This window comes from Amphiprion ocellaris, chromosome 17 (genome assembly GCF_022539595.1).
Source record: "Amphiprion ocellaris isolate individual 3 ecotype Okinawa chromosome 17, ASM2253959v1, whole genome shotgun sequence".
Classification (NCBI taxonomy): Eukaryota; Metazoa; Chordata; class Actinopteri; family Pomacentridae; genus Amphiprion; species Amphiprion ocellaris.
The window spans coordinates 8,039,048-8,051,488 of record NC_072782.1 but is presented as its reverse complement, the minus strand read 5'-3'; the positions used below and the strand labels follow the sequence as shown (position 1 = coordinate 8,051,488).

General features: G+C 40.9%; 1 protein-coding gene across 7 annotated transcripts in view; it reads right to left on the bottom strand.

The window, feature by feature from the left end:
* Nucleotides 1–12,441, bottom strand: part of pdlim5b (PDZ and LIM domain 5b) — a 39,995-nt gene that overhangs the window by 2,726 nt on the left and 24,828 nt on the right. The window contains exons 4-10 of one of the 7 annotated variants that reach the window (XM_023279739.3): nt 10,146–10,179; nt 8,179–8,198; nt 7,224–7,244; nt 7,055–7,081; nt 6,206–6,360; nt 5,374–5,401; nt 2,235–2,398 (exon numbers count right to left, since the gene is read on the bottom strand). In XM_023279739.3, the coding sequence (XP_023135507.2) occupies nt 2,235–2,398; nt 5,374–5,401; nt 6,206–6,360; nt 7,055–7,081; nt 7,224–7,244; nt 8,179–8,198; nt 10,146–10,179 (449 nt within the window). Of the gene's footprint in view, nt 1–2,234; nt 2,399–5,373; nt 5,402–6,205; nt 6,361–7,054; nt 7,082–7,223; nt 7,245–8,178; nt 8,202–9,330; nt 9,840–10,145; nt 10,180–12,441 lie in introns of all 7 variants that reach the window. The other 6 variants (XM_023279738.3, XM_023279740.3, XM_023279741.3 and 3 more) reach the window with 6 other exon arrangements.

Here is a 12,441-nt window from a genome sequence, read left to right as displayed (position 1 = left end):
CTTTGCTGAGGCATGGGATCAATTTTTCCCACAGAAGGAAACAACAAATTCCAAGACACCTGGAAAAATAATCCCCCTTCTTTCATCTGAAAACATTTGGAGAGGATGCACAGTTTTTCCTTCTCTTTCTCAGCGCAAAAACACATCCAGGATGGAGGACGTCACCCCCAGAGGGAGTGCCTGAGGGTATGGGGATTGGGGACAGACATACTATTGAAAGAAAGCACCATTAGCAAAGGCTTAGGGAGGTCAAGGGACAAGTGCTCCCTAAATTTCCTTGTAACAGAGAGCAGAGGTACTGAGAAAACATAACAGAACACCAGCAGGGATGGGAGAGGACTCTGGGAGTTGGTTCAACAGGAGGAAAGACACTAGAGGAGTCAAATGATATAAGACACTAGAGGACATTCTGACAAATTATATAAGTATTTGGTTAAGGCCCCTTGTGGAATCTTTAAAATGATTACTCCACCATACACTCTAAAATGTGTTTATGTTCTTGTTCCTGATGTTTGAGCTTCACTGTGCAGCATAATGTATGAGGTGATTTTGACACAAGGAAGTTGGTTTCACAGTCATCTGCTACAGAATAAAATATGTAAATATCTAAATGCACAATTTGCACTAACTTAAAGCTAGTCTTGGAGCCATGTGTGTTCCCATATGGAGCTAATAACCCTCCTATGAATGGACACTGAGAATGGACTTTCCAGTAAGAGAGTCCATTTTCACCTTGTTAGCGACATTTTTGTGGAAAACCACGATGGACATAAATTAATATTCAAGCACAGGATTATTATGTTTTGAATTGAGGCTGAAGGAGTTCTTTGAAAATTACACGCAGGGCCTTTGGCATCAGAGAAAAGTATTTTCTGATGTTGCCAGTGCTGTACAACTTTTACATATATAATTCTAGAGTAACAGTAGCTCTTTATTCACACTGTTTCTGAGTCTCTGATTTAGTCTTTTTACTTCTTACAGTTTTGGAAAACACCCCTCTGGCACTTTTGAGGGTCAGTATTGTGGCTCTGGTGTATGCATCTTTCAAGTTGCCTAATTCCCGATTAAAAACAAAGAAGTGGAGCATGAGTGGAGCTGAGATGGACCATGAAACATCTCTGTGCTAAAGGCTGTCCTCTGACAGTACCCTCCAGTTACTTAAAATGGCAACATCCCTAATTATGTATAGCGTTGGCTTTAATTTAATTTTAATTAAAAAAAATCACTCCCTGTACAGCCGCAATGAAAGGGATATAAACTACAGAGACCAAAATCATTTTTTGGTTGTAAATGTGCTCATTTATATTGCAAAGTTGTGCATTTTAACATGGGGTTCTCTGAGTATTAATGTGTCTGGAACCAGCATCAAGTGGCCATTATAGGAACTACTACAACTATTTGGACATTGGTGTAATTTTTCAGCCAAGGAGGTTGTCAATTGATTCACACTAAATAAACAAATAAAATAAAGAGTAAAAACCATCTTAAATATTGTGCTGATTTGCTGCTTTAAATGGTGCTGGCAGGTAAATTACCAAAATTACTACTTACAGTTCCTAAATATAAATGTTGAGTAGCACAATTCACATACAGAACTCAAACCCTTCCCCATGGCCACTACAAGATTCGTGCTTGTTTACTCAAACTCAAGTATGTGCTAATCTGATAAAAAACAGCCAACAGAGAGCCGACTGTGTCCTCTCCTGCTCTCCCCCTGTGGCACCTTTCAGCAGCCCTTTCTTAATGGGCGTCCAGGGAAATCTGGGAGGGCACACAGTGCATCTGTTCATGTCTGAGAGCACACTCATGTCCTACAGTACGGCTAATAATGACCCCTGACTGATGCCTTTCAGCAACTATTTACCTTGACCGGCTCGGGGTCTCGTGGCAGAGATTGCTGCATATAAAAGAGTCGCTTTCACTCAAAATAAAATACATAATTCTCAATTTTACAATCTATTTGACTGAGGGGATCTTGGGAAAAGCCAATAATCTGAGCTCATTAACTGAATACCTCTGGTTTTTATGGAGCTCGTAATCTTAAATGGCTTAGTGTCAAGTATTAAACCTGCTATAAATGTTATGGCTGAACAGCGGGGGTTTGGAAGCATGGGGCTGCCCTCTGTAGGCTAAAAGCAAAAACTACACGTAGTAAAATAAATGTTCCTTGCAGAAACAGATGTAGTTCAGTGGCAGGACAGGTGAGGACTTCTATGGAGTCAGTGCTACTCTACCTGATGGAAATCCAGGCTGGGAGGCGGCTTTGTTGGGGGCTGGAGGGCTCTGAAATGTGGAAGCAGGGGCGACGCTGCCGTTCCTGGGTGCTGCTGCAGGTTTGGCAAATGGTTTCGCTGCAGCCGATGTGTACACAGTGGGGGTGGTTTTGTCAAGTGATTCACTAGGAAACAGATAAATCACTTCATATAAATCAAAACTCATGACAACACACACACAAGCATTTGCACATTCTTACTAAACTGTACTTGTTGGATTCTCTTGCACCATTTCTGACTGACTAATAAAACATCAACAGCCTGAATAAACACTCTTCATGATTCAGTGGCAGCAAATCCATTAATAACACAGAAATCTAGCAGCAGTTCAAACAACTACTTAGTGTGACCTGATCAACTGTTGCTTTTTCCACTGCAGTTACTAAAATTTGCAATCAGCAGGTCAGAACTTTAGTGGCATACACAAAGAACCAACATGATTATGAAGTGCTTCAAATGAGGATATGCACAGCTGCCTAGTGACCACATGGTTTTGTAATTACTGACATGAGGTAACAATTACGGGGGTGATGCCATGTTAATTCCCCCTGCAATAATTTCCTTCATCTTCAACATTTAGCAGTAGCACAGAACCAATGCTGTAACCTAAGTGGGCCTATTAAGAGGGGGCAGCTTTTATTCTCCTTAAAAAAACGACACGCTTTGAGTGTGCAGTGGTGGTATGTTTTCACATGGCAGTGCAAAATGTTGAGTGTTTTCCTTGTAAAATTTCACAGCTTTTCTTTCAAGGTGGGACCCTCGGAGCTTCTCTCCCTTTAGAAGTATCTAGAGCCAAGCTTCCGACCTTTGGAGAGATGCATGATGAAAGCTATAGATGGGAGGAGATCCCAATCAACCAGGTGATGACATGATCACTCAGCAGTCATCAAGTAGGTGCGTTCGCTGCCCAGGGCTAAGCAAAGGCTTTGTATCAACAGGTTAGCAATTTGTCACCCTGAAGCACTTGGATTTTCCAGCTACAGCTCACTGTACTACTAAAGAACAGTGTCTATTGTGTCATCAACAACAGATTTGTGGTTTTCTGGTTCATCGTGGTTTTGATCTTGCCTTTGTTTGTTCATGTGATATGAAACAAGTCACATGACCGCGGTTTAGTGCAGGGTCACACGTGTGGGATTGTGGGTCAGTTGCAGTACGGCTACAGAGGGAAAACATCATCATTGCCAAAGAGAAAACCCTAACCATTCTGCATAGTCTGAGAGGGACACACGGTAATGTGACTTTTAAGTTTTGTTTGTTTCATATTTGTTGCTATTATTTGTTGAAGTGCTTGTTGGACAGTTTGGTACAGTGTTGTTGCAAGCTAGCATATGGAACCCGTCTAGCGACAGAAAGCTACTTTGAAAGACTTTTGGAATCCATCTAATTAGAGACGCACTTGTGAAACTTTGTGTATATTTGACATGTTTGTATGTTTTTTTTATTGTCATAGTTTCCACGGTGTCGGCAGTGAAAATAAACGTTAAAAGACATCTGTATGATGTGTGACCTTCTATACATCAGACCGGAGTAGTGACAGTTAAGTTGACTTTTTTCAACCAAGAATAAAGGAAGAAGAAAAAGACTGGGAAATAAGCAAAAGTAGTAAAGAAAAAAGCAGTTTATTGAAGTAAAATCAACAAAAGCAGACAAAAGAAAAGGCTTTGATTAGTGCAGAAAATAAAGGAAAATGATACAGACATGCTCAGAAAAAAAGAACAAGATTACAGAGGAAAGTGGAGGCTTGGACATAAACAATATGCTACAGAAATCCATACATATACACTACAAAATAATGTTACCCTGTATTTTAAATCACATGTATTTACTTTCATGCATGCTTTTAATTTACATTTTTAAATATATTAAATACTGAAGATAACATTTACCTAAAAACTGTTTTTGCAGTTGCAATTGTTTTCTTGTCATTGTGCAAGTGGACATTTAACTTAACACATGTCTTGCCAAATGAAGGCTACATATTGTGCTGGTATGAGACATAAAGCAATGGAAGTTTCATGATGGTCAAAATTAAATAAAACATGAAGCAAAACAAACCAAACTTTTTTCTATTACACATTTAACACTCGTGCTGAAACATCGTGATGCCAATCTCTCAGTTTGTTGTACTTGTGTCCTATAACTTCTGGGTCCAACTTGTTCACTCTGATTTGCCGCATAACACAGGAAAGAAAGGGGGGAAAAAGGAGAGAAAGGAAAAGTTGAAAGATTAAGACATGAAACTAAAACACAAGAAGAAGCAGCTTGAAAAAACAGAAAAGCACAGAAAATGCACACAGAATGCTTTACAATCTTTGTTTCATAAACTAAGGCAGATGTGTGGTATTTGCTCTCCCTCTTCTTTTTTTATTTTGTCACTTCTGACATTTCTGTCTTTATTACGTAGTCAAAATATGGACAGACAAGATGAATAACATGCAGTAAAGGTCCAGCCGGTCAGGTGGCTAACTGGGTGTCTTATGTACCCTAACCATTCAGTCATCACGTCACCCCATATTTGCTCACTCTTTAGGAAAAGTACACCAGATAAAATCTCACTAACAGAAGGAGAGCAAGAATCCCCTCCTGGCACAGCTGCTGTTACCCACAATACCACTTAATTACCCACGGCTTCCAGTGAGTGACACACTGATTGGTTGGGGATCTGGTACGGAGGGCAGACTGTATTTACGGCAGATTAAATCGACTTCAGACTGAGAACAGAAGTAGCAATCAGAGCCGATGCTGAGTCTAGGGCTGTCTCCGCTCAGCCATCTTCCTCTGGGAGCTCTGAATGTGGTCTGTCCAAATTAAGCCTTAAATTAAGCCTGATACTGTCGGAGCATAAGATCAGGAAATCAGGGCTCGACTCTAAATCGCAGGCTCCTGGATGTGCTTAGGCGAGTATTTTGAAGGCCAATTCTGAATTTGAAACCTTCATGATGAAGAAATTATTCTAACAGTACCAATGCTCCAACGCTACCGCATTGCTTCCTGCAAAAGTACTTAAAAATGCACATCCCGACAGTGAGAAAGACCAGGACAGACACAGAGCACTCACATGCACATAGCAAATTTTAAGAAACCACCAACCACTTACTTCTTTCCACTGTTCTCTGGAATTTGCTCTGCAAAAGTGAAGAAAAAACACCAGTGAAAATAAAGCAAAATGTAGAACAAATGGTCAGTGAGAACAATAACGGCATTTGTAATCCAGTCTAGGTTCTCCTTGTCGTAGTAAGAACTGAATGAACAAGTGCAATCCCTGCAAAATAGACCCTTACTAGACCTCTTGGACTATTTTCTGATTGTTGACAGCTGCAGAAACACCAGGCAGATTGAATATGCATTAGACTTTCAAAACACATGACATAGTTCACACCAGTTTGGCAACAAGAGGGAAGGAGACAAATAAATCTGTCATCTTACGCCATTCAAGTGAGTTTCTGTAAATGTCATTTTGCATCATCTGAACAGATCCACACATATATACAGACACACAACCCTTAGAGATGGAGCGAGGCCCAGAACCGCAGCCTTCTCATGTAACATCAAATGCCACTTTCAGTCAAAACAGTCATAGAAAATAATAAGTCAGTCATAAATGATGAAAGCTTTCCTCTAAGTGGCTACAGAATAATCCCCACAGTCTGCAGAGGCAAGGAGATTTGATGGAAAGGAAGATTATTAAAGAGTGAAAAAAACACAAGTCAGTTCTATAGAAGACATATTGTGAAATAACGCTCTGAAGTCGCAATTTTTGGATAAATCTGTCACATATGCCAGTCTATAGTGATTTAACAGTGACAGTTGTATTCCTAAACAACATCCAGCCACTTTAAGCACTTTAAAAATATATAGTTAATAAGTCTGTACAATGTGTTAAGTTTTCATCAAGCATACAATGTGAGCATACTAAGCTTGATACGCACCGTTCTCAGTGCCGGTCAGCTGGGCCAGAATCCGGAAGGAGCGGGACTGGCCGGTTCCTGTTCGAGGATGCCAGTCCTCCGTGTCCTCAATCAGACGCTTCTTGCTGGCATCGTTCAGTGGAGATGCATTATTCTCAGGCTCCATACCAGGCTTCCTGTACAGCCAGACCAAACAAGGAATGATATTAGAGACGTGGAAAGACGTGCCGATGAGAGTATCACTGCTCAACGCGTTTGAGTTGAAGGTGGACTATGCAATTCTAATCCTCTATACTTTTTGTCAAACTCAGGCAATTTCTCCTCACTTTGCCAGCGTCTGTTTGGTGTGTGTGCTGTAAAACAAATAGAGAGTTTGTGCACAGTCCTGGCTCTGTTAATTGGAAACACACAAAATGGCTTGGACCACTCCTCATAACACTGTTCCAACACATCATGTGTATGTTCAAGCTTGTGTACATTTGTGCTTGTGCACAGGACAGAGCACAAACATATAAAAGAATTTATGTAAAGAGGGCAAAGGGAGCAAGATAGAGCTAATTCTGGCACATGCTAACTATCTAAATCCAACAACTACATTAACATCAACATTTTCTCTCCAGAATTGCAGACTCCACCTTAACACCACACCTCTACCTCAGGATATGAATATTCCAGTTTAGACACACACACACACACACACACACACACACCAAAAACAACTCTTATCAGTAGTTATCAACACACAGTACACATAACATACATTTCTACAGTGCAAGGAGTGTTCTACATTCAATCAGAAACAATCAAAGGTGCAGCACCTAGATATGTGATTCACAATATGACCTAATAGCTGCCAGGTTTCACAATTACCTCCTAGGTCTAGTTGGAGGTGGAGTCCTGCAGGTGAGCAGAGAGATTGTAGAGGGGAAAAATGTACAAAGACATGAATGATCCCAAACTGAAAGTCACATTAAGTGCTAACTATAACAGTGCACCAGTTCTATCAGGAGTTTTCTTAACTGCTCTCATCTATACTTACTTAAGAATTGTCTGTGGCTCACTAATAAAGAGGAAAACCACAAGGAAATGTCAGGCAGTTCATAAAAATACATGAAATGTCTTTGAAAAATGTCAACTTATTTCAAGGGGATTGATTAAAGCCAGTCAGGAAGTGAAGGTGAATTAGACGTACTACACTAAAACGGTGAAATTAAACACGACCTGCACATTAGCGTCAGTGAGATGAGAGTGACACAGACCACATCTCACCACAAGATGGGAGTAGTGTGCTTTGAAACGAAAGCCTCATCTTTCCCTCCAAAAAGTAATTTGATGGTACTCTAGAATGCAATAATATTTACATTGAGTGTTTACATGCAAAGTTGAGTGTATAAGTGCTGTCTCAAACAAACAGTGTGTCAGTTTAATTCAAAAAACCCAAGTATGCGCAATTCGTTTCATCGCGTATGACTGTTTATGTGCGGGCATATGTGCGTGTTAAGAGAGTGGAGTTGAAGTGTGATCAAAGAAAGCACAAGTCAGGCTATTCTTAGCCAAAGCAGACTATACTGGCAGTGATTAGACTGGCCTTGAGTAAACAAACTGACACCAGTAGCAGATGGAGCCTAACAGATGCAGAGCTGGGTGACTGAAGAAGCCCGCTGTGCTGACAGGCCCGACTGCACCGGGTGTAAACACGGTATTAGCTAACACAGAGCCTGATGCCACCGAGAATATGAATGAGCGCTATGAGCTGACCCTCGCCGGGCGTCCTGTGGTGTATCGCACATTGATTATTTACAGCGTTTCATGGTTTGTTTGGGCCTGGAAATAAACAAGTACTGTAAGTTGATGAGCAGGAATGCGAGGGTTAGGTCAAAGAGGTGTAAGCATGCCTTCAGTAATCATAAACCAGAGCGATGGGAAGGCTATAATCACATTCCACATGGTTAGAAAGCAAATGCAGCGGCTACATTATCATTCACTGCACTAACTTGGTGTCTGTTTCTCCTTCCTGCTGTGGGTGAAGAAGGGGCAAATGGAAAAGAATTGAAGCCAAGAAAGAGCACAAATAGATCAGTTGAAGAGAACAAGTAGAGTCTAAAACACCCTTCTGAAAGAATGTGCAGAAAGAAAACCACAAAATAAAGCATGCAGGTGAGGATACAAAAACACACACATGCAGCAAATACACTCTAGAAATGGATAGTCCATAGTTTCAAGCACAGGAAATAATAAAGACATGGCAGAAAAATGCAGTGTCCAAAACAGAACAGTTGAATTTATCACTAAATTCATTATAAATATAAAAAATATATTCTAAAATATTCCTGAACAGACTATTGTCACAACTATAAACTTTGCAACTTTCTAAAATTCACAGAGCTATAGGAAGGTTTCCCAGATGTGTTTAAGTGCTAAGGAATTCAATAAGCCACTCTGGTGTCTTCAGTGCTATAAAAACAGATCTCTGTGACCTATTTTTTCAGGTGACACACACAAAAAAGAATGAGTGGCAAAGTACTTAAACCTAGCTCAGTCTACTGTAACCCAATCAGTGAGCCAAAAACCTGCTGAGGAAGCCCAATCCGCCCAAACTGTGCTCTGTCCCTGGTCTCTAGAAGCACAGAGCTGCCAGGATTTTGGTCAATTAGAAACAAATGTTACACCAGCAGTGCCTTTTGGGCAGACTGTGTGTTCAACCACTGTCAATTACAGACAGAGGCAGTGGCATCAGTTGTCATGATTCGGATCCCTTTCCAGCTGCCCTGTCGAAATATTTAAACAAGATGTACGACATGCCTCAGATTTTCCTCGTATGCAGCTGTGTGAAAACATGGGCTGTTTCAGGTGTAGCTTTTCATATTGTGAGGTGAAATGGGGCATGAGTTAACCGGGGAAGATCAGAAGGGGATATTGTGTTTTCTTAAATGCATTCGTTCAGGTACACTGCAAAGCAAAAATGTCCACTAATCTGCGGCCGCTGTGAAGCACAACTTATTCCAGGCCTGCTGAATAAAGCGCACAGGACATGTTTGTTTGTTAGTCAGTCAATGGTATTTTGCACTTACGTCAGCCTGCTATATACCAGACCCCAACTATATTCCAGAAATCAATTTACAACTGGGTTTGATGAGGGTACCTACCCGTTGATGTGCTCTGACAGGCCCTGGCTCTCCAACAGACCTCGCCTCTGCCCCATAGCCACCTCACAAGCATTGTCATTGGAGTACAGGTTGATGGGTGTGTTATAGACGGAGGGCTGTGGGACATTAGGGTGGGATGAGGGGGCTGTCATTCTGGCTGGAGAGGAGGAGTTAGAGGAGGAGGATGAGGCAGATGGGGAGGTGAAGGCGGAGCGACCGGGGCCGGGTTTGATAGCCGAGTTTGAGGCAGGTAGGCTCGACTTCAGCAGAAACGGAGGCTGCGGTGGTTGAGAGGGGGCAGCTGGTGTAAAAGCAGATGACTCAGAAGGAATAGAGGCGACTTTGGGAGCAGCCGGGGAGGAAGAAGCCGTAACCCCACCGCTGTCGCCCCCAAAAGGCCGAGCTGTCTTGTTGTATGCAGGATTGGGCTGACTGAGTGGCTTTGTGTATGCGGTGCTCGGGGCGGGGTGAGTGATTGGCACAGGCTTAATGATTTCCTGAGGTTCATCCTGGACAAGGGTGAAGACAAACGACATGCACAAACAGCAAAAACCCATGCATGTAAACCAGCATTCCCAAACAGCACAGCACGACAATCACATCAAAATGAACTGTGGTTTCATACTGCTGTACGGATGAAAGCTAAAAGATGCTCTAAAAGGTGGCCACTTATACATGCCGAGCCAATTTGTGTTCTCACATTATCTCAGAAGGGCACTAGCATGCTCATTTTGAAATAAACTTGTATTATAAATGAAAAAATGGACAACTTAAATTAATATACAGTTTTAGGTAAATATTTTTCTTCTTCATACCTTGGGCACTCCATCTTTAGGGGCAGCTGGAGGTCTGTAAAGACAGAAAAAGGATTATAAAATCACTGCTCAAACATCTTCAGAGCATCTGTTCAATATTTTGCAATTAATTTCTGAGGAACAGCTTTAGGGATCAAATATGGTCCAAGTGAGGGTTACATTAGCTTCCAGACCACTATGATGTTACATTTTTCTTGGCCAAAGGTTCGTCTTACTTTTCCCATGTCTGTCTGGTTTCAAAGTCCCTGCTCAGCCTTTGTAGCTGGATTAAAGAGGATTACTAAAAAAGTGTGTAAATTCATAAATGAATGCTCTCTCCAGAATAGAAATCTATTTATACAGTATTGTGTCATGAGATCGAGTCAAAGAGATTTTTTATTCCCAAAGTTGACATAACATTTAATATTTTTTTCCGGAGATATATTATTGTATATTGGACACGTTTAAACACACCAAAAAGAAGAATATTCCAAATTAAACTGTCACTGTGTGATAATATCATCATTTTGATTTTAAAAACTGCATTTAAATGCTACCACTGATGGGATGACTAATCTCAAACAATGTTCAAGCTCAGGAAATACAGTACTATTGTACACTGAAATAAATAGAAACACGAGTTCAAAATTGTAATATTTAGAAAGCAGTTACCAATAATTATATGCAATTTGCAGTGAAGGTGCTAAAATATGCAAGATCAGCAGGATATGCGAACACAGTGTACTTTAAAGAACGCGTCCACGTGCAGGCTTGTGTTGACGCGTGGCATACATCTGATTTACACTTATTACTGAAGCAGCTGCTACAGTTTTAAAACCTATGGGAAACGAGGGTGGTCTGCTTGTCTGTTCACTTGAGATCCTCTGGAAACACATGAATATCCAACATGCCATCATACCCAGTTTGGGATTATTCTGATTATTCTCAAACATCGTTTACCAGAAAATTTAAATATGAAAAACTTTTTTCTGCAGCGTATTAAGGATTGTCTGAACCACCTCACATCCCCTTCATGTCAAAAAAGGTAACTACAAGTCCCTGTCAGGTAAATTACATGTCTTAAAATGCTGTGTTAGTCAAGCATTATGCATGTTTTCATGTACAATGTGTCTTATATTTGGTCTGAACATGCAGACAATGTGTCCCTTGTTCCTCACAAAAACAAAACAACATAGGACAACAACAAAAAACAGACAGTGAGTCAGCAAGGCTGGTTCCGGACCAGGAGCTATGGTATGTCCTCCGGCTCCCTTCCTTTTTCTGCCCTCTGCCATATTAGGAAAACAGTCAACAAACTCACGCATTTCCTTTCCGACTGAGCTGAGGTCCAATAACTTGAGCGTTGAACCAGGTTATTAAGGAGCCCCACCCTCCAACCAGATGCTGATGTCATCTGTGCCCATACTTGCATTTACAGTTTTCCACCTAACAGTTAATATACAGTATGCGTATTTTCCAAAGTACTATTCCAATACTTGCTTATGGAGAAACACCACACAGTGCCAAGGACAACAGGGAAAGGTCTAAAGATCGAACTGCACAGCCCATTACAAACAGAACTCAGTCTATAATGAGGCAGTATGTATCTGCTATCAGTGTCCCAGAGTGGGACAGAGCTGGGCGGATTGATTCTCTGTCTGTCTTTTCCGAAAGCAAACTGAACAAACACTCACCAGGGTGGTCCTGCGAACATCTGCTCAGCTCAGCCGCCAAGCTGGAATTGTTCTCTTATGATAAACAGACAAGCTGAGTGACAGAATTTTATTTTGGGTGTCTAAGTGCGCATGTTGAGGAATCCCAGTTTAACTGGATATTGTCATGATGTCAGACGGACTGTCGTTCAGATCTAAAGGTGTTATGACAACTATCTATGCAGTTCTACTTTTCATTCTGACACCAGCTTCTGTTTAGGATCATCCCTTTATTGCATTTAATGGAAACTGTAATGCAGTATTATTTATGCTACATGTATCAACTGCTTTGACATGTTAAACTCTGGTTTTCCATGACTGCACAGGACACAGGGCATTGAGTAAAACTCTGGAAAATAACACAAACACTGCAATTCAAACTATATTGGAATCAGGAAAGTGTCGCATTTGTCTTTATAAATCAATGAAATCAGGGTTGTATTCATCGTTTTTGAGTGGCTATACAGTACATCTATGTTCATTTGTGTTTTTCTCATAAGTAATGTGAAGAAAGTAATATGTACATTTTACCTTTTAGCCATGTTATCCCGTGTATTGCAATAAACTGAACATGAACTGCAAAATCAGGGGCATGTCTGATATTG